General features: G+C 37.3%; 1 protein-coding gene across 4 annotated transcripts in view; it reads right to left on the reverse strand.

Annotated features, from left to right (window-relative positions):
- iqsec3a (IQ motif and Sec7 domain ArfGEF 3a) overlaps window positions 1-21895 on the reverse strand; it is a 187109-nt gene that overhangs the window by 80182 nt on the left and 85032 nt on the right. For all 4 annotated transcript variants that reach the window (XM_073866681.1, XM_073866700.1, XM_073866689.1 and 1 more), the window contains 2 exons: window positions 15231-16465; window positions 6406-6567 (listed from right to left, as the gene is read on the reverse strand). In XM_073866681.1, the coding sequence (XP_073722782.1) occupies window positions 6406-6567; window positions 15231-16465 (1397 nt within the window). The remainder of the gene's footprint in view (window positions 1-6405; window positions 6568-15230; window positions 16466-21895) is intronic.

A 21895-nucleotide genomic window follows, 5' to 3' on the forward strand; every position in this document is an offset into this window, starting at 1 on the left:
CTGATGGAGTCATATTGGTCGAGGGCGAGGGACTGTGTTCAAAAAAACACTTCTATACGTATTATATGCATACTTATATTAATAAAAATATGATTTGTTCAGTAAATTCATCATCTTTTATTATTAAATAAAATAAATAAAACTATTATTGAATGATCTAACTATTATTGCATGAAGTATAAAATACTTCTATACATATTATATCAATTTATTTACATGCTTATGTACTTATATTAATATTATTGGTTCAGTTTGAAATGTATTATCTTTTATTATTAAATAAAATAAATAAATTAAACTATTATTGGGTGATCCCCGTAACGTCCCCACCCCCGTCCCAAATTGCAGCCAATCTCATCTGGTCACCCTAATACTATTCTTGTCTCTAGACAGAGTCCAGGTATTTTGTTTAATAATATTGTAAGACATCAGTTTAATAGGCCTATTTAAGAAGTTTGTTCAAAATACATATTACCCGTATTAATACTAATGTTTTCCTTAACAAATGCTACTAATAAATACGTTTTTATTCAGAATCACACTCTTATACACAAAAAATTCTTTATAAACACACACACATATGTGCACATTCAACCGCCAACCAACCAACCAAGTGTGGGTGAAAATCAATTGTGGTGGGTAACACTGTCAATACACACTTAGGTTATAGTTTATAGATTTATAGATCTAGCACAAGGCAGAAAATCTACAGTATAATGTATGAGTCTGACAAAGTTACTGGCTACAGCCTGTAAAAGAAATATTTGATACATTTGCACACCCAAAGCCAAATATGCACAGATACTTGAAAGAGATTTAAAGATTTAAAAAATCATCTAAATAAAAATGGCTGGCACGTGTTGTGCTTAAAATCTTCTGGTATGTTAAAACACCATTAACACATTTTAAACCATGCAGAAGACAAATGATTGAATGATACAGAAAAAATTATATACTTAGCATATATTTATATATATAGTAATGTATGCTGTAATAATCCAGTTACTTTCAGAATTAACTTTTGAATGGCTATTATAATAAACATTAAAACCACTGATCTATATAAATGACTGGATTGTGCATAGAACGCTTAACGTAACAGCGTGAGGTGAAGCCAGCGCAGAGTTCGAGCCGCCATCTTGGTATACCCAACCGGCAGACGGCGTCATTGACTTCCATTCAAAATCATGTTTTAAATTCACCCGCTTTACAGCGTATCAGTCACGCAAGATTATTTTAAGGATATGTGTACGTAAATTAGCTGTTAATTCTGGTGTTATTTGCAATGTTTATGCTTTAATCGGGCAGGGAAATGGATTTATAAAAAACCGTTAAGGTGAGTGTGTCTGCTGCGTTCTGTTAATGACACGGGTATAAATAAAGTTTTGTTTGACATTCAGCTACACGGTAAGCGTTATTTCTCTTAATAAGTTTAGGTAACTTGTAAGTTTAGATAACATAAAACCAGCAAATTATTGCATGCACATACGGTACAAAGTATGATTATTTATTTAGATTTCAGAATGAGCACGTTTGTCATTAATACTGAATATGCTGCGGTCTGTCTGCTGATCTGATACTGTAATGAAGATGAATGTATAATAACTGATTAAAAACTAAAATGTACAACTTACAGTAAATAACTATGTACATGCTTAGGACGTTTGTGTTGTAATAATGTACAGGGTAACTTAAGATATAAAAACGAAGACTAGTAAAGTGATGTTTTATCATTAAAATCTGATCGCGTCCATTGATTTAATGGAATGTTTGGGTATACCAACATGGCGGCGCGGTGGCTTCACAGTTGTGACGTCATGCGCAATCCAATCATTTATATAGATCAGTGAGTAAAACCCACAAAAAGATGCAAAAATGTAGTTAGAGATAAACAAATACAACAAGAAAAAACTTAATAGCTGTGTCTGATATTACACCAGACAAAAAAAAACTTTGCAGACACACATCAGCACATTCACACTCAGACCTCATTTCGCCATATCATGGCCGACTGAATTCAGGGTCACAGCATTTCACGACCACAGCTTTTTCTCTCCTCTCTTTTTCTCTCATCATCGTCATCATCATCATCACTCTGTGGTATCTAGGGCTAAAGTGCACACTAGAGTGCACACTGACTCACAGCACACTGCATAAGACCGTATCGCATGTTGTAAAAAGCCCAGACACTCTTGGGTTTTGTTAGAGTTTAGCCGAAAAGCATCTGTCTGTATTCAGATCTAACAGGGCTGGACATAGTGGGGCAAAGCTGACCTGAAACGCCCCAGTCCAAGTCTAATCATAACGTTTTACTACAGTAATGCAGTTTTTCAAGGTATCTGTATTAAAACTAAAGTTGTTAGGCTTAGAGGTAGCAAGCTATGACCTCAACCAGAGGGTACCAGTTAGTTCTTTTGTGACAATACTGTACATCTGCACCACCACTCCAGGTTTGCACTGCATTCTAACTGCTTTCATGGATTTCCTAGCAAAATCACGGCCATCTCATCTGTATTGATTATACTTACAGATCATTTTTCAGGGCAAATGCATATAACTGATGCTTAAACTATGTTGCTTTATGACTGTTGTGGATGACCCTTAAGGAGAAGTCATTAAACAACTTCTACAACTACCATGATGTAGAGTTTCAAGTCCTTGGAGAAACGGCAAGAAGCCAAAACAATTTGGCAAGATCACCACCATATCAAGGACACTGTCATCGACGTAGCCTATGATTCAGGAGACTTAGAAAGTATACACCAGCATTACCTTAAACTTGTAAGATCCACAAGCAGGCAAGTATGGAACGTATTGTTCACACCTGTGCATGCCTGAAGGACCAGTCTACAAGTGAGCAGACAGTCGATTTGACCATCAGAAACAGACTCTCAAAGGTCTTCATTATGCCTGGTTCAGATTACATGATCTTTTCGATTCTAAGGGTAAGATTTACTAACAGTTGTTTTGCGACTGACCTTGTGTTACCCCAAGCCTTGCATTACCCCGACACTCTACAAGAAACGGATGAAGCCAAAACCAGGCTAGAATCGTATATTTTGCAAGAGACATTAGGTTAGAAATTAAAGAAACTTCTCTATAGGCTGCATGAGTTTTTTATCTTTGGTATTGCAAAAGTCTTGTGGTGAACAGGATTATAAAAAATGCTAAACATCCCCAAAGAGCTGTTATTACAGCTCATTCTCATACAGTAGATGGATTATAGTCCAAGCTAATAAAGCCGGTGCCTTGGGCCCATCCAGTTTCAGGGGCCCCAAGATAAGAGACTTGCTTGAAACAAAGCACTATGAATATATATTTAATACAATATAATAAAATACGACAAATTATCAATTAGATCATAGATAGACACAAATAGAATAACTAAACTGTACAAAGAAAATAAGAAAGATCATTAGTAATACTAAATGTATATATATATATATATATATATATATATATATATTTTTTTTTTTTTTTTTTTTTTTTCAAAAAGTCAGTAGGCCTATATTTTTATTCACAAAGAACTCACAGTACGATTTAACCATGGTGCTAATCGTGCTGAAATTGCATTTAATTTCCTATGCAAATGAGGCATATTATACAATGTGGCTTATTCACAAACCTCAGCGATATTTGCCTGTCACACTGTATTTAATGTTGCACTATTACCAGTTGGTGGTAAAGTGAACTTTATTAAAAGTTAGATGTTTGTGTACATTGTATAGTTATCAAGGCAGCAGCAATTCATCAAATGAAGAAGATCATTATAACTGGGCACACTTTTAGCATTTAAACAAGCTGTTTCAGGAGCTTGCAATATGGTAGAGGAGTGATATTGTGCAGTCTAAGTATAGTACAATGGACAGTGGTGGCTGGTGCTAAAACATTTTTGGGGGCACAAACAAACTCAAAATCAAACTTTTACTGTAGTAATGCAGGACTGTAAATAGTCATTTATCAGGTGACAATGTATCTTTACTGTTTAGATAAAATGTTGAAAATGTTACTGTTGAAGTCAACTAAAGCATGAAATAAATGTATTATGAATCTGTACATTTGAGAATAATGTGGACGCACGCACACACGCACCCACGCATGCACACACGCACACACACACACACACACACACACTAAAGTTGTCTAATCACAGACCAGTTTACATCATATCCAGCTAGCCAACTCTGTTTGCCATAAGAAGTAACCAGAGCCCACCATTAGGTCCACCCCAGAGTCAGCTGTAGGACAGTCAAACCACGATCCGGTTCAGAAGCACTTGCTCTAGGACTTTGAGGCTAAGTCAGCTACCACCCTTGTCCCTATTCCTAAGTTCATTCCTCCCAATCTGTTTCTATTAACATTTGGGACCCTGTCCCACCCTACATCCTACCCACCCTTTACTCCTGGATATTATGGAATAAACATCACAAACTGTACATTACACACACACACACACACACACAAAAAAAACAAAGCTACTTATAAACAATTAAAAATAAAATTATAAAACAACAAGAATGTTTGAGTGGGAAAATGTGTGCATGCATAAAACCAGCATGCTAACGGGCGCGCATGTGCACCCACATGACCACTGCATTGCGCTTAGAAAACAACATAACATGAGTTTGTATGTCCGAACAGGGACATTTTACTTCGTCAAAATTTTGTGGCCTTCTTGATAGAGAACTGTGCCATGCAAATTGCGTTTAGCAAATTGCACTAAGTACGTTTACCTGATAATACCTTTAGTGAATTAACAGCAAGTGCAAATAAACTATGCTATTAGCAGGCATAATTTATCCATAGTGATTCTTCACTGCACAGTGTGTGTAGTCTCTTTATGCAGGTCTTGCAGCGCAATGTTCCATTTGCAAGTGTTCCAACAGCCACAAACAAAAAAATATATATTGCTATATTGCTACATCTCAGCAGTTTCACATTTTAAATATTTAATGCAAACAATGAACTTGTGTGAGTGTGAACAGCAAAAACAGATAAAACTCAAGGGAAGCTGCTGTCATAGCCGGCCGCATTGCTGCTAAAGAAAACTCATATTCATCAGAGAATACTCAATGAACTCTTTATCCTCCAAAATTGTTTCGACTCAACTCTGTCTTTTTTGCTTGTTTATTTCCCCAATCTATAATGTCAAAGCACATTATTAAGTCCATATCTTCTTAGTTTTAGTGCATTCTGGAAGTGAACATGGTGCTCATGAGCATAAAAAAGCATGTGATGTAAATTTTAAGTTTTTCATTTTAAACTTTACTGTTTTTATGTGCATACACTGTAAAAAAATTCAGTAGAAATAGAGACAAACACTGGCAAGAGATAATGTTAGTGCCCAGAAAGCACCTTAAAACACGTGCACACTTGGATGATGCTTTTACCTGCTGATTTCTCACACTGCTTTATTTTTCTCACACCCTGTTTTACTACAGATGAAGATTACATTTATTATAAAATGTTATTTTTAGGCATGGCAATGCAAGTGTGCTAAGACTTTGTCACCTCAGTAAATGCTAATGCCTCAACTGTAATAAAGTAATGTTTGTCTTCTTACCACAACATCAAAAAGTTGTTTTAACATGCTGCAATTTTTACAGTGCAGTGAAACTATGGCATCACAATCAAAAACCCTAAAATGACCTCTCAAACGTCTAGTAACTAGCTACTTGTAAATTGTAATCTAGTAACTGTAATAATATTACATTCCCTGGCAAATTGTAATTTCTAAAAAAAAAAGTAATAATATTACAGTTACCTTCCAAAATAATGGCTAGTTATAAGTTACTTTCTGTCACAATGTCAGCAATGCACTCCTTACTGGGAGTAATAAGTAAAGTAGTAATATTACTTTTGTAAGCAGTAATGAGTAATGTATTATTTTTTTGAGTAACTAACCCAACACTGTACAGGGTGGAGCAATCATCAAATAGGAAGAACATTTCACAGAAGTCTGAAATTCAATAAATGTCATACACTAGGTCAATCTAGAAAGTTTAAAGCAACATCAGTTAACAGGGGCATATGAGTGGATGTGTGCATTAACTCATTTGGGGCCACAGTAGAAATTGCAGCATTTCAAACAACTTGTATATATTGCAGTGTACACACACACACACACACACACACACACACACAAACACACACACACACACAGATTGGGCAAAGAGGTCTCGAGAGTGTAACATTTCATAGTGCAAAGCTCTGCAGTTCGACTGCATGAGCTCAGCAGCCAATGGAGATCTCATTAAAAGATGCCACGGCTCTTCAAATCCACGGAGAGAAAAACAAATACATTTTAAAGTGTAAATCTTCCCCTTTATTCTATTGTTGTCGATTTTCTTCTCTTAGATCTTTTTTAAAATATGGATTATGACAAAACAATCTTCATATACTTACTCTAACACATCTCTGTTGAACGGCTTCTTGCTGTTGCCAAGAAACTCGCCAATCATCTGCCGGCTTAAGCCCTTCCTTTGAAGCAGGAAGTGGGCCACTCCTATGGGCGTATCCGGAATGAAACCACGAGAGATGAGAAACTGAAGACCTTTGTCTGGATTTCTGTTTGATCAAGAGAGAAACGGTACAGGTCAGGGGAAGGAAGAAACTTAAACACTCATTTTACTCATTTTTTTTACACTTTTGGTCTAGTAATTGTACTTCTGCATCATAACATTTACACATAAACATACATGATAAGATGTACCTGCCAAATGCCTACATTTTCCGGCAATGTTACAAAATTTCATTAGTTTTACAGGAAGTCTGCATGTGTAAAAGCAACTACAGTATGAAAACGTGTTGCAGTCATGTTAAAATAATGTAATTGCATGCTTTAACCATCTTTCCTAAATTCATAATTACAACTAGGAAAACTCTGACCCCTCTCCCTGACAATTATGCCATCAAGTTACCTCATCGTTTGCCCTTTGTTCTTTATAGATTTTGTGAAGTTGAGGTGAAATATTATCTAATAAGTTGGATTTTAGTGGTAACACAACAACAATGTGGTATTGATTTATTTTGTCAATATGATTGTTGCCAAGGAAACCAATACTGAGTCTGAGGATGTTGACCCAATTGCAGGAAACTCATGCTAAGTTAGGAAAGCCTTTAGCTGTAAATGTAAGATTATTGTCATCAGGTAATCATGACATAACATAAATACAGCATTATTTACAATATTAACATTGCAAAAGGCAATAATATGAACAGCATTTGGCAGATAATAAGCAAAGAATAATGTTTTGGTGATTTTTCCAGCCCGACCAGCTCAATCCAGCTTGACCAGCTTTTGCAGGCTGGGGGAACAAGCTTTAAGAAACTACCACCACCTTAAACCAGATAAAATCAGCAAATTAACTTAAGCTGGTTTTTGCTGTTTTTTTTTTTTTTTACATCAAATAATGACTTTTTGAGAAGTATGATGATAAGGTGATCAAACTTCCTGTATTACTAACTGAACAGTAGCTTAATTTGTAGAGAATTGCTTTAGCACTGCAAAAGTCATGGGTTCAATTCCCAGGTAAAACACACTTTACAAATCATGTATAACTTGCACTTCCGATAAAAGCGTTGGCAAAATACATTAATGTGATACTGTATAACCCAGAACATCCTAGCATGGTGCTATTTTGTCATTTTGTCTGTGGCAAGTGGTATCCCTATATGGTAAAATGTTTTATTTTTGTTTTACACGGCCCATTGTGGTTTGCTTTCTTGAAAGGAGTTTCAATCTCATACAATCACGCAGACACCTTTCCATTCACGGAAGTCCGACGGGCATTAACAACTTCTACTTTTCCATTAAGTGTCTTATCAATAACCGGACTGTCTGCTTTCAGACACTAAAAGTGACAAAGAAGGACAGCAAGAAGCTTCTCGGGTTTATTATATTGAGTTGCGTTATCCTCTTAGTCAGCATTCCTGAGTCTTTGCTCTGGAAAAAGTATATGGATTTATAGAAGGGCCAGTTAAACTTTCATTCATACACATGCTGAGAAACACATTCCCTGGTTGTCCTGACTGCAGTCTTCAATCTCCCCATTTCACTTCTCCTGCCTATTCATTACATTGATTTACCTGGAATAGTAAATGTGCGAGCCCTGCGGACACAGCCAAGCTTATCTGAGGATAACATGATGTAGTTTGTCTGTTTGTCAGTGACAATACAAGACCTGTCACTATTTCTTTTTATTTGAAGGGCTTTGAAATGACATGCAGTTGATGGTTATAATGGTCATGCTGTTTTTGTATGTTTATATTAAGAAATAAGTACTATATTGCTGTAATACTGCATATATCACATCACTTATATTGCATTTTCAGTTAATTTAACTATATTCAAAGGTTTGTTTAAAGTTTAAAAAGCACAAAAAATTGTGTGTAGCAATGGACTGACTGTGGGAAAATTCACTCATGGATTTAAAAACAACATGGCGTAGTGGTCTGAATATTTATTTATTTAAACAAGTAGCAGATTTTAATGCATTTCTGTTGGGATTTGACCGGCTTGATTGTTTTTTGTACATCATTATTAATAAATATATCAACTCCACCGTGGGCTTTTAGTAGGTGAAAAATATTTTATTGGTAGACTGACATAGGTTTTATCTGACTGATATCTTTATTGTTTTGTTTTAAATACTCCTATAATTTTAAAATGACAAAAATATGATATTTGAAAGATATTTGAAGAAACACAGCATCTCCACAAACCCAGAGAGGAAGAGAAAAAACTTTATGTAATATCTACAGTGGTCTATTCTGGTATTGTGAAAGGAGTGAGCAAGTGAACCAAAGGCACAAACCCTGCATTAAACATGAATCTTTCACAGAAAGTAATGCTATTTGGAAGCGATCACAGACAGTCTTCTTTTTCTGGGAATCGAACCCATGATATTTATGCTGCTGATGCAATGCTCTACTATTTGAGCTACAGGAACATTTTACTAATTAGGGGTTAAGCCCAGAATGGGCGAAGACCCCTATTTTATCCGATAGTTTTCTTTTTATTTTTATTCTTGCTCTTCCGCCATTGCGGTCTATGGCAGCCCATAGAACCGTACGTAGGAAAGTTATGAAATTTGACACACTGATAGAGGACAGTCCAAATAATATCCCCAGCAAATCTCAAACCTGCTAGCGACACCAACAGTCCAAAATTGCACTTACGTTATTGCTTATAACTTCTGATCCGTAAATCCTAGAAACGAAATTCTTGTTTCTTCTGACTGCACCCTATGACGTCATTTTCCATCATGAAAATGTTTCCGCCATTTTGAATTATTAGTAAAACCTACTTTTGCGAACTCGTCCTAGAGCTTTTGCCCGATTGCCACGAAAATCGGTATGTAGCATCTACAGACACTCAAGGCAATGGAATTCGTGTTGATTCGTCAATCCGTTTCCGTAAACTGCGTCAACAAATTTTACATAGAGAGCTAAAAAACGGATTTGAGGCTGTATCTTTGCCAAACTTAAGCCTATTGACACGACACTTGGTGCTTGTGATGCCAGTCAGGAACTGAGGGGGCATGCCCAGTTTCGTCGCAGCGTCACCTAGTGGTAAGACAAATGTTTTACATGCTTATAACTTTGGCTGCGATCGACATATTCTCACGGGACTTGTTTCCTTGGAGTCCTGAATAGTGGCCGAGTCCAACGATACCAAACATGCCAGAATTCGCCTTACGGATACCCCTGCGCAGCAAAATAGCACTTAAAAAACATGCGCAAATATTTTCTTGAGCGTTATTCCGATTAACTCGAAAACACCATAGGAAGAACAATACATTACCTTTTGAACAAAAACCTATTTATAGGCATTATATTAAAAAATTCCATCAGAAATGGCCGAAAATAGCAAAAAACTAAAAATTATTACCTTTAAATGATTATAACTCCGCAACGAAATGTGAATTTTAGACCAGATTTGATATGCTTATTTATGATCAGAGTCTGAGGCCACATTAAAGAAATTGTATTCTTGCACCACTAGTTCGCCTCATAATTAAACAAAACCTTTGATATCAAGCAAGCCCTATGGTCATACAACTGTTCGCTAAACTAAAGTGTATAGTCATCACATTAGCTAGATGTATCACAGTCACAGTTTTGCTAAAAACGACTGCAAAGTTTCATCTAAAATCATGAGTCATCATAAATGATTCCTTTCATTGCTTGAAGTATAATCTTTGGTGTATACTAATTCATTCCCTAGCAACCAATGAGAATATCGTAGCAACTGTTTTGCAAGAACTTTTTCTCTGCATCAGAACATCGTAGAGACATGGGGGTGTGCTTTTTTGACTAAACCGTTTTTGCAAGAGCTTTTCTTTGCATCAGAAAATTGTAGAGACATGAGGGTGGGCTCTTTTGACTCATAAACACCACTGTAACATTTTGTGACCTGTGTTTTGACACACTGTTAATGGAGAGATTTCAGCAGCTTTTTTGTTGATAACTTTTATATTCTTTCATCTGAAATCATAAGGTTTCCTTAGGTTCTTTAAACTGCTGATCTAAACTCAAATTTACTTCTTCCTGTGCCCTTTCGGCTTGACCCTAGTATTGCTGCTTGCAGCTATATTTCTATATATAATTTTTACCAATGACTTCCCAAACTTTCATAAAGGTAAATTTTGTCAGATTTTTCATGAACATTATCACAGACACATGACAGTAATGCTTCTTTTCCTTTTTCCTCCCTATTTGGTGGAATTCCTATTCTGCTCACGGGGCAGGTGAAAACTCAATTTAAAAAGGTAAACACCTCTCACCTCATTCAGGCCTCAAATGTCCTCTATTTGTCCTTTAAATCTCTTTTTTTCAACACATACACATAGAGCCCCCAAAATCCCCCTCCTTATTTAATTACTTATTTAGGGAAAGCACACCCCAGTCCCCAAATCTCTCCCTTAATCCAAACTCAGATTCAAGCCTAGCGTCTCGTCTCATACACACACCTGCTTTAGATTCAGTCTGAGCTGTCACAGGTTTTATCCTGCTGAAAACGAACTGCTGGAACTAATGACAATCCTCCCTCTCACTCACTTGAAGCACATCAATTTGATTAAAATTTGGCTTATCCTTATCTGCCAGGGTATTTGAGGTGATGCGGTGTGGGCAAAAGAGAGACTAGTTTTTTCTTGGTATTAAAAGTAAGTAGTGCATAAACAGAGATTACCGATTACTTAGTGATATATGTGGTCTTTCAGAGTTCCAGAGTTTTTTTTAAAGAGTTCACCCAAAAAGTAATGAAACAATACTTCAAAATAACTTTAATAAAATGTTTAAATTAGAGAGGAATATATAGTGTAAATGACTGCAATGATAACTATACAGAAAAGTTTGTAAAGAAACTTTGACAAAGCCTGATCTAAACGTTTAAAGGGGACGTTTCACAAGGCTTTTTTTAAATGTCTAAAATAAAATAAAAATAAATATTTAGTGTCCCCATAGTATGTATGTGAAGTTCTAGCTCGAAATACCATATAGATAATTTATTAAAACATGATAAAAGTGCCACTTTGTAGGTGTGAGCAAAAAAAGTGTCGTTTTTGAGTCTGTCCTTATAAATGCAAATGAGCTGATCCCTGCACTAAATGGTTGGATAGTGCTGTTTAAGAGGCGGTATAATCCCCATTTGACATCACAAGGGGCGACAAATTTTGATGACCTCCTTTTTAGATGCTTGCAGAGAATGGTTTACCAAAACCAAGTTACTGGGTTAAACTTTTTCACATTTTCTAGGTTGATAGAAGCACTAAGGACCCAATTATAGCACTTAAATACGGAAAAATTCAGATTTTTATGATTTGTCCCCTTTAAAACAGTTTGAAGATTGACAGGTTTCACATGGAATGTGAATGTGTATCAAATTTAACCAATGGTGGGGTGTGATGCGAGATCCAGGAAGTAGAAAATGCAAACTCAAAAACGCCCTCGCTATCTGAAATATTGCCAACGAAAGCATAACAGGGACACAGGAAGTAGGGCAAGGCAGATGCAGCATTCTTGTTCTCGTTCCTCAAACTAGCGCTGAGTCGCCGTAGTGATGCTTGGGATTGCTATACCCAATCTTTACTGTGTGTACAAAGCACAACTAAGACCTAAGCACCTAAGATCCAGGAATAGAAATAAGATCTAACTCAAGGACCAGCCTGCTGCATCACTAGGGTGACCATAGGTGGCATTCCTCCCCGACGCGTCCTGGCCAGGACCTCGTTGCGTCCTCCGGAAATCGTATTTGTCGACCGCATACACCATTCAGTTAAAAACATAAGACATACAATTGTAGTTTCATTCTTACCTTAAAATGTAACGGTTGCTTTTCTGTAATAATAATAATAATAATCCTCTATGACATATGTGGTCGACAAATATAATGCACCCGAAATCCTGGCCAGGACGTGTCTGGGAAGAATGCATGTATGGTTACCCTATGCATCACAAACATCCTGGACCAAGGAACCTGCCCAAAGGGCTTTAGATGAAGGTAGCGTGACTGAACATGAAGCTATCATGATTGAGCATGATGTAGCATAAAGCTAGCATTATTTAGCATGAAGCTAGCATGATTTAACATAAAGCTAACATGAAGCTAGCATGAGTTAGCATGTTTAACATGAAGCTAGCATAAAGCTAGCATGATTTAGATTCTCCCAATCAAAGTTATACAACGGCAACATGTTGTTAATATCTGTTACCTTTGTTCATAAGCTAACACACACACACACACACACACACACACACACACACACACACACACACCCTCTATAAAAAAGATAAATCCCTTTTGTTACATTTTTGCAAAAAAAAAAAAAAAATGCAGTACAAAAATGCTTCATATGGAAATAGTGGGCAATAAATTAGTAGATTAATGAAGAGAGAGACACAGTGGATAGATGCCTATTTATCAAGTACAATGTGTAAGTTACATCAGGGACACCTTTATTTTTACTGAGCGGTGGTAGTTCGTGAATCATTGCATCTTCTGTTCCTTTATTTGTTTCTGCTAGTACATGCACGTGATTATTCTCAGTACAAAGAACATTCATTAACATGCAGGAACAATGTGTTTCACCTTAGCAATAAAAATGAAAATAGGCCGAAGCTGTTACATGAAGATCTCAGACGGTTTAATGGCCTACAGAAAATCACTGCTTCATCTGAATAAGCTTACAACTTTTTAAAAGTCATGTTCCCTTGATGGCTTTTGTGTAGTTGTTGAAGAACTTTTAATTAGGCTGTTAATCTTTAGGTTTTGGCTCACGCTTTAAAGTACTTACAAATGACAGACATTGAAGTCCACCTGCCAGGTCAATATCGGTTAATGCAGAACAAAGACTTAATTTTTTGCTTTGGTTGCATTAAATGCAATTGTAAATCTTCTCTTAAAATATACTGTACTAGAGCGTATCTTGTGATAGAATAATGTTGAAAATATGGATATTAAGTTTTTGTATATAAAATATATGGATTTTAAGTTTTGTGGACCTAGCTAATGGACCTAGCTAATTTCGGGCATAGCTAATAGGGATCCAAATAAATATTAAAGGAATATTCCATTTTCTTAAAAGAAAAATCCCGATAATTTACTCACCACCATGTCATCCAAAATGTTGATGTCTTTCTTTGTTCAGTCGAGAAAAAAATATGTTTTTTGAGGAAAACATTGCAGGATTTTTCTCATTTTAATGGACTTTAATAGACACCAACAATTAACACTTAACTTTCAAGGACTATAAGTTTCAAAGGACTATAAACAATCCCAAACGAGGCATAAGGGTTTTATCTAACAAAACGATTGTCATTTTTGACAAGAAAAATAACAAATATACACTTTTAAAGCGCAACTTCTCAACTAAAAATCATTTTGAAATGGCTGCAATTGTTGCTAGTAGGAGAGGCATCAGAGAGTGTGTGGTACAGGGCAGAGGATTATTTTAACTTGTAACAGTATATTGGGAATGCCAGAGGAACATATTATTTAAAAATACTGTTTGCCAAGCCATGTTATTTTTTATTTGCTAAAGGAAATAAAAGAGAAGTCACGAGGAGAAGTCACACAATAGCAGATGTTTAAAAATGTCTTTTCAGTGTATTATGGCTTCATTGGCTGGGATTTCACAACCTGAATTTTCAGCTGAAGTATCCGTGGTGCTGAACTCAAGTGCATCAGGCGTCAGTAGATCACCTGCACCTGCAGGATCATCCGCTCTTATTTGTGACCCTGAACTAATTTCCGCTGCTCTTAGTAGATTGCGTTGGTCATTATGAAAATCAGCTGTTGTGCCTGCGTTTTTTATTTTGGGCTTTTTTAGTAAATAACCCCCAGATATTACCATTACCATCAGCGCTTTTTTAGAACTGCGTTCTTGCGCTAATTTGCCCTGTTTAGTAAATCTGGCCCGTACGTATGGCGAGTGAGCTTGGGTTGGATATAATGCACTTCTGTAGCTCTCTCTCTCAAGTTAATCTTGGCTGCACATAGAGAATAGAGCGGGAGCAGAATTTTAATCTGAGAAGTTGTGACACTGCAGAAAAAAGCTAAAGGGATTCATATAATGGAGCTGCATTTCTTCAGCTTTGCTGGTGAGAAGGTGCATGTAGGTGATACAAAATAACATGAAACAATAATGAAATACATTAAAGAAAAAAGTGACAAATATTTCTTGTGTAACATGACAACACACATAATAGAGTGTTACTTTCTTAAAACACAAACGCACACAAACACATACACAGATGGAACCAACCACACATTCAATTTTTTCTTTGTGCTATAAATGAATTTAGTGCAAATGCTTAAACCTGGCTAAAAGTGTCTCTTTGGGTGCAATGGCGCAAGATGACATTAGGAAAAGAGGAATGAGACTGCACTTTGAAAAAAGCAGGGCTATTTATATGGTCAGAGAAACCTAAGGTGACAGGAATCAGGGAGAGGGTGTTAGGCACAGCTGGGGATAGAACTGGATGACAGAAAGGATATAAGAAAGGGAGACAGAAAGAGTGGTAAGGTTTTGAAAAGTGGCTGCATTAGTGGCAGGTGAGAAAAGTTTGATGAAATGAGACTAGAAAGGTTTTTATAGCCTAAAAATCTTGAATTTGTTGCTTTAAATGGGCAAAATGTAAGGGGTACTGTAACCATAACAATAAGCCATTCTACCAGCATTCAAAGACCCTTCTGATTGGAAATGAGAGGCTCTCTAGGTACTCACATGTTGAAGAGGTTGAGACCAATACGGTACAGGCGTTTTCGCATTACATCAGTAGAGAGGGTTGGAGATTTGCAGCTTGTTGGGTTCTCGCATTGGTATCTTGGCAAGCTCAGGATCATAGCCTGCAGAGCCTCTTTGGATGAGACCTCTGAAGTCGAGCGCGCTGATGTGGATGTGCTACTGCTGCTCATCTGTTCTGAGCTGTTGTCTGCCATGTCTGATTCAATACGCTTTGCCTCCAGCATCTCTACGGTTGGGGTGACCAGCGTCTCTGCAAGCTCTGGTGGAGACAAGGTATCAGCAGTTACTACTGTCTGTGCTGGAATTGTCGGTTCTGACCCTAGAACTTCCTTATTTTCCAGGACCAGAGGGCATGCCTCCTCCCCAAGTTCCTCCTCACTTGGTGGAGGGGCTGGGAAGTCACCATCTGGTACTTCATCAACATCCAGCTCTAAAGATGCAGAAGCTAGATCCTGTGGAGGTGGTGGTGGTGGTGGTTGTCCTTGTAGCAACTGTTCACTGTTTGCATCATTAACTGGAGATTGCTGTTGGCTCTCGGTAATCATGGCCCCCTGCTGGACACAATTACCGAGAGAGACGGAAGCGGAGGATTCCAAAACTGAGGAGGACATGCGAAAGTTCTGGCTGTCTATTTGAACCGTCACGTCCCGGAAGGCCATCATTAGTTTACTGGCACTACGGGCCATATTCTCAGAGTTTTCCACTTGGCTTGTTCCACTCTGAAGTGTAACAGGGTTCATGGGGCCACCTTCTTGAACTGTCCCTGCCACCCCAGATTTGCCACCAGCTGTACTAAAGGCTTCTGAGCTAAACTGATAAGTGCCGCCTTCTTGAAGAGAACACATAGTCTTCATGCTCCAGTTGCTGAGTGCATCATCGATGGACTTGGCAAGAGACTGGACTTGTTCATTGAATGAATCCTCCAGGTCAGTTAGAGTACCTCCCACTGTAGTGGGCAGGGATGGGGACCGGACCAATGGGATACTTGCCAGATTACAGCCTTCAGCCAGTGCCCGTTCAGCCGAGATTCCCTCTGTATTTTGCACACGCAGCTTTCGCAGGGAGATACGTCGTGGCAAGCGGCTCTCAAGGAGGGAGTTTCGGATCTTCTCAAAGTTTTTGCTGAGCTGGTATTGGCGAAAGGCCGTCTGGATTTTGCAGGCTGCACGCCGTGAGATAAGGTGGCCCCCATATTTGTGCTCTAACATTTCGATCTGCAAAGAAAAAAGGGAAGCAAAGTAAGATAAGGAGACATTGTGATAAACACGAGTAAACTCTGAATACAAGCATGACATTAAATCAATAGCAAAGACTAATCAAAGTTTGCTAAATATCATGACATGCTGAGACAAACCAATTTTCCAGTCTACCACTTACTGAATGGCTTCATGCGGAAACTCTAAATAAAATTTGCCAATTAAAATCAATACACTGGATACAGCATCCAGAGCAATTAACCCACCATAAAAATGCAATAAGTCTTGAAGCTAAAGTGTATCACGCTTATTTGTCATGTTTGAATTGGTTTAATTAGACAACATTTACAATTCAGGTATAAAAATCTTCTGTACTCACTCTAAATATTATTTTGTGTAATTCATTTTAATAAATTTATTCATTAAATTTTAATAATTGTATTTGTTACATTTTAAGAAATGTATTTGTTACATTTTAAGAAATGTATTTCTTACATTTTAATAAATGTATTTATTACATTTAATTAAATTAATGATTACACTTTATTTTGTGGTGTCTTGTTATATTGTAATTATACATTTAAGTACTGAGTAATAATACATAACAACATGTACTAACTATAGGGTTGTAGTGATGGTTTGGTTTAATTTTTTAATAATAAACAGTAAAATAAAACGTATTGTTGACAATATTTTGCCTTGTACCTTGCACAAAATTATGATTAACTCTTAAAAGCTACAAGATAAGGTTGATGTAAGGGTTATGTCTTGTGTTCTGTTTGTATTCTGTTGTTAGGTCTTTTATTTTGAAGTTTGTTTGAGGTCTTGTATTTTGAAATCATGTCATGTCACACACATTCCACTTCCTGTTTGTCACTATATAACCGGTTCAACTTCAACATCTCACTGCAAAGTATTGCCAGCTTAACACTGCATACCGAGCATTCATAGTCTTTTTTTCTTGTTTCATGGTCTGTTTTGTATTCTTGCTCATGGTTTTGAACCCTGCCTGTATCTTTGATTTATGCTTTTGGATTACCGTTTGGATTTGTTTGCCTGCCCTTCTGGGATTTTATAATAAACACTCTACATATGGATTCGTCTCTCTCTCGCTTTGTGTAAGCAGCCCAACGCTACAGTCAAGATAATATGTCAAACTCAGTTAAGAACTTCGTCTATGGTTTTTGTATTAATATAACACAGATTCTACATTTTTGTAACTTTATAAGATTCCACTGTTGGCCCCAACATTACAACTTCCAAGTTATAAAGAGTAATAAGTTGCTTTGTCACTCATTGAATCCAGTGCTGGGTAAGTTACATCTTTAATCATGTAATTAGATAACCGTACAAATTACTCTCTTCAAAAAGTATTTCAATACGTATTTACCCTTTAAATTCTATTTAGTAAATGATACAAAGATGGGCTTGAAACGGCTCGAATAAATCATATAAATGTACATAAATAATTCTGGTCACACTTTTTAAAGGCTCTCTAAGCGAATAATGTGCGACATCACTTCCTGTTGATGTTTGAGCTGTTTTCAAAAAAACGGAGCGTAGCTAACGCCTCCCCCTCCCTCTCCCGTCCGTGCTTTCATGAACGCGCCCAACCCCCACCCCCAAATCCTTCTTGTCGTTTATTGGCTGGAACACTTTGTTATGTTTTGTTGTGCTAGGTTTGGCCACTATGTTGATATTGCCGTTTGTCGAGCCTGAGCTGTCTACAGAGATCACGTTTTTTTACAGTTTGATCAGCGGACAGGCAGCAAGCAGATAGTGAGGAGATGTTTGCTGTATGTAACAAAAAATGTTTTATGGTCTAAAACGCGTCAATTCGCTTAGAGCGCCTTTAAGGTCCAGTTCTCACTATTAACTAGCTATTAACTACTTCTGCCTCAATATACTCCTAATAATTGCTTATTAATTCTTAGTAAAGTAGTCATTAAGTTTAAGTTTTTGGTAGAAATTGAGTATGATTAAGGGTGTAGAATAAGGTTTTGCAGAGGCATTAATATGTGCTTTTAAAGTATTAATAAACAGCCAATAAGTTATATTAATGCTAATAATCAACCAGTTAGTAGTGGGAATTGGAAATATACACTAGAGTATTCTTTTATTAAGTCCCCAAAGTATTTAAAGTGAGAGAGATACATAAAAAACTTTAACGTTGTATTATTGTATTATATATAATTGTTCTACATTCCATACACAGTATTTAGTTAAATTGCATCAGAAGTAACTGCAATTAAATTACTGGAAAAATAAAACTAATCCCTTCCTTAAATTACAGTAACGAATTACTTTGTAATTAGTTACACCCAACATGGAATCTGTCTGGAATGGTCAGAAAGCTAATTTAAGGACCTTAGCTGATACCCAATACTGAATTTCACCTGATATTTTCCCTTTGTGCTTCTGTCAGCTGTCAGAGGTCTTGTGCTTTTGTGGGTGAGCTCAGATTAGAGGTCATTAAAGTCCCGCCATTTTAAACCATGCGATAAGAGTGAGTGAACTGATGCAATCTCTGTCACGGTAACATTCAAACACCCTGAGAGAAGTTTGAATAACACCAAAAAGCCGTCTTATCTCTGCAATCTACATTTGTCACAGACTAGGTGGGAAAAGAGCGATATGTCTGGGGAATATTAAGTTCTCTCTGAATAGAACCTAGGCTCCAAGCTACAGTGAGTTTCTTATCAGAGGAAGCCATGAGCTGGGAATACTACTGCTTTCAAACACAGAGTCGACAACCAGCCTTGAAGAATTCTTTATTGGTACAAACAAGGTCAAAAATAAGTGATTGGCAAGTGCCAAATATCAGTAAAGATAGTTTTAGTGAGGTAAACATTGTTACTATCAAACAAACCTCTACTGCTACTTACTACCTTTCATCATTTTATTTTTTTGATGAACATATCATACGTGCCAAAGGTATTCGGTTAATATCGTTTTCTAATTTTTGGCATTTAGTGGCTTTTGCATCTGAGCTCCTTGTTTACTCCTCTACTTTCTTGTTGTGGAAAATGTCATTGTTACAGCTGTCATCGTTGAAACATCCTAAAACTTCCTAAACAACAGTTCAGGCACAGAGAATGTAAACAGAAAGAAAGACACAGGTCAACACTTTTTATCAAGGAATAGATTATATTTCAGTTTGATTTCACCAGACCCCTATCTATACCCTTAGGACAGTAAAAAATATGGGACGAGACATGTGGAGATATTTGTTTAACACTTTTGATGTGTGATCTCCAATTCCTTTCACTCACACCATCCACTCCCATAGTAAACAGAAAAACCCAAAACAGCACTGATTTAAAAAAATCAGGTTTGGGTTTTGAAGAACGAAGCAAGGAATTGGAGATGATATGGGGGTGGGAAAAATGACAACATATTAGTTTCTGGGTAAACTATCTCTTTAATTTTAGGATTGAATTTATTTATGAATCTAGTGAAGGAAACTTTAATGAGATGGCCTATAGAAATTAAGAAATTAAACAACAACAATGAAGAAAAACAGATGAAGTGATTGCTGGAAGCAAAAAATAACACAAAGATCATTGTAATCACCATTAACCGTGAGGTGCGGCTGCCATACCCCAAGCAGAATGAGCTCTGATGGCTATCGGTGAAGGCTGTCCAGAGATCTTGGTAACCAAGAGAAATAACCCCAACCATCTACTTACTAAAAGTTTGCTTGGTCCCTGGAAGACCTTTCTTGGGCAAACCAAAGCATACAAAAGTTGCTCAGATCTCCTCCACAAAGATGATCTGTGAACATAAGCATCCAGTGCTTGCACTGGACACACCAAATTAAGCTTCTGGTTTTGATCCCGAAACAGGGGAGGACCAAAAGCATGTAAGACAATAGTCTGTGGCACATTAGTTAGTACTTTAACTCATTCACCGCCAGCCTTTTTGAGAAAAGTTGCCCACCTGCATTTTTGTGATTTTAACAAAATTTTCACAAAATTCCGTGCAGGAAAAATTATTTTCTATAAATATATAAACATACAAATTATATCAAATTAAAGAACACAGCCTCTGCTTTCAAACAAGCAATAAACAAACAAACAAACAAAATGGGGAAAAAACGTTTCATTATATATTTACTTTTTCTACTTAATTTAACCACTGAAATATGGATATTTCTCTTCAAAAATACAACATTTTGAGCAAAAAGCTTAAAAAATTGCGTTTTTGTAAAGAAATTTAAGTTAGAGTTCAGACTCAGAATGACTATCAAACATAAAGAGAGTTAAAATAAAACGTTATATTTTTTTAACTTCCGTTTTTGATAAATTCGTTTTGGCGCCGTCTGGTGGATAAAAGCGGTCTTTCACTTTGAAATTCGTCCAGAAAGGCATACTTATTAGTTAAATATGAACTTATAAATGACGAGATAACTCGTCAATGGCGGTGAATGAGTTTAGCACATAACTGAGCCTCAAGTACAAAAAAGCCTTAAACATCCCAGGTGTAAATTATTCACATTTTGGGAAAAACAACAGGGCTTGAAGGTTGTAAACTCTTCTTAAAGAAGTGATCGCCAACAGACATTGTCTTAAGTGCAACAACCTTGACAGAAACAGTCTCAATAGACTCAAATGGGGCCATGGATAGACCATTTAGAACAATAGCCAGGTCCCGAGCTGGGACCCTGGTACAGCTCACAGGCCTCCGCCTTCGAGTTACACATAGGAAAGAGTTACCAGGCACTGCTTACGTGAAGAAGTGTGGTAAGCAGATATAGCCACCACATAAACCTTCAGCGTGGAAGGAGTTAACCTGCAGTGATTTTTTTTCATGCAAAACTCCAAAACTGTAACAGTCTGGCAGTTACATGGGTCATACAGAAGTGAAGAAGTGAAGACTTTCCACTTTAAGACATAAAGAGTTGATGGAGCTCTGGAGTGAGCAATGGTCTTCTTAACCTCGGCTGGGAGACCGGAGTCTACGAGCCCCACAGCTCTGGGCGGGGGGTGAAAACTTGCACTGCCCAACAGAGAAAGAGGGTTCCTCCTTACAGGTATTTTCCAAGGTGGGCTCTTGAGGAGAGACACCAGGTCTAAGAACCATAACCGGTTTGGCCAAAACAAGGCCCACCAGCAACAGTCAAACCCTCTCCAGAACTCCCCGGAACCGAGCGTTTGGTGGAAAACCATACAGGCATAGCCTCAGTTGTATCCTAGCATCCATTCCCAGCGGTGCTGGGTGCATGAAAAAAAACCTGAGTGGACAGTGTGTCGTTTCTCAGACGCAAACAGATCCACTTCCGCCTGATTATCCAAATGAGCCCCACCACTTTTGGGTGAAGTCTCCACTTCTTGGGCCTCAGCATCTATCTTGACCGGATGTCTGCTCCCTGATTCAGACACCTGGTAATGTATACTGCTTTGTGCAAGAGCAGCTTTCCCTCTGCCCACAAAAGATTATTGCACGCCA

Source organism: Misgurnus anguillicaudatus, chromosome 1 (assembly GCF_027580225.2).
Source record: "Misgurnus anguillicaudatus chromosome 1, ASM2758022v2, whole genome shotgun sequence".
NCBI classification, from domain to species: domain Eukaryota; kingdom Metazoa; phylum Chordata; class Actinopteri; order Cypriniformes; family Cobitidae; genus Misgurnus; species Misgurnus anguillicaudatus.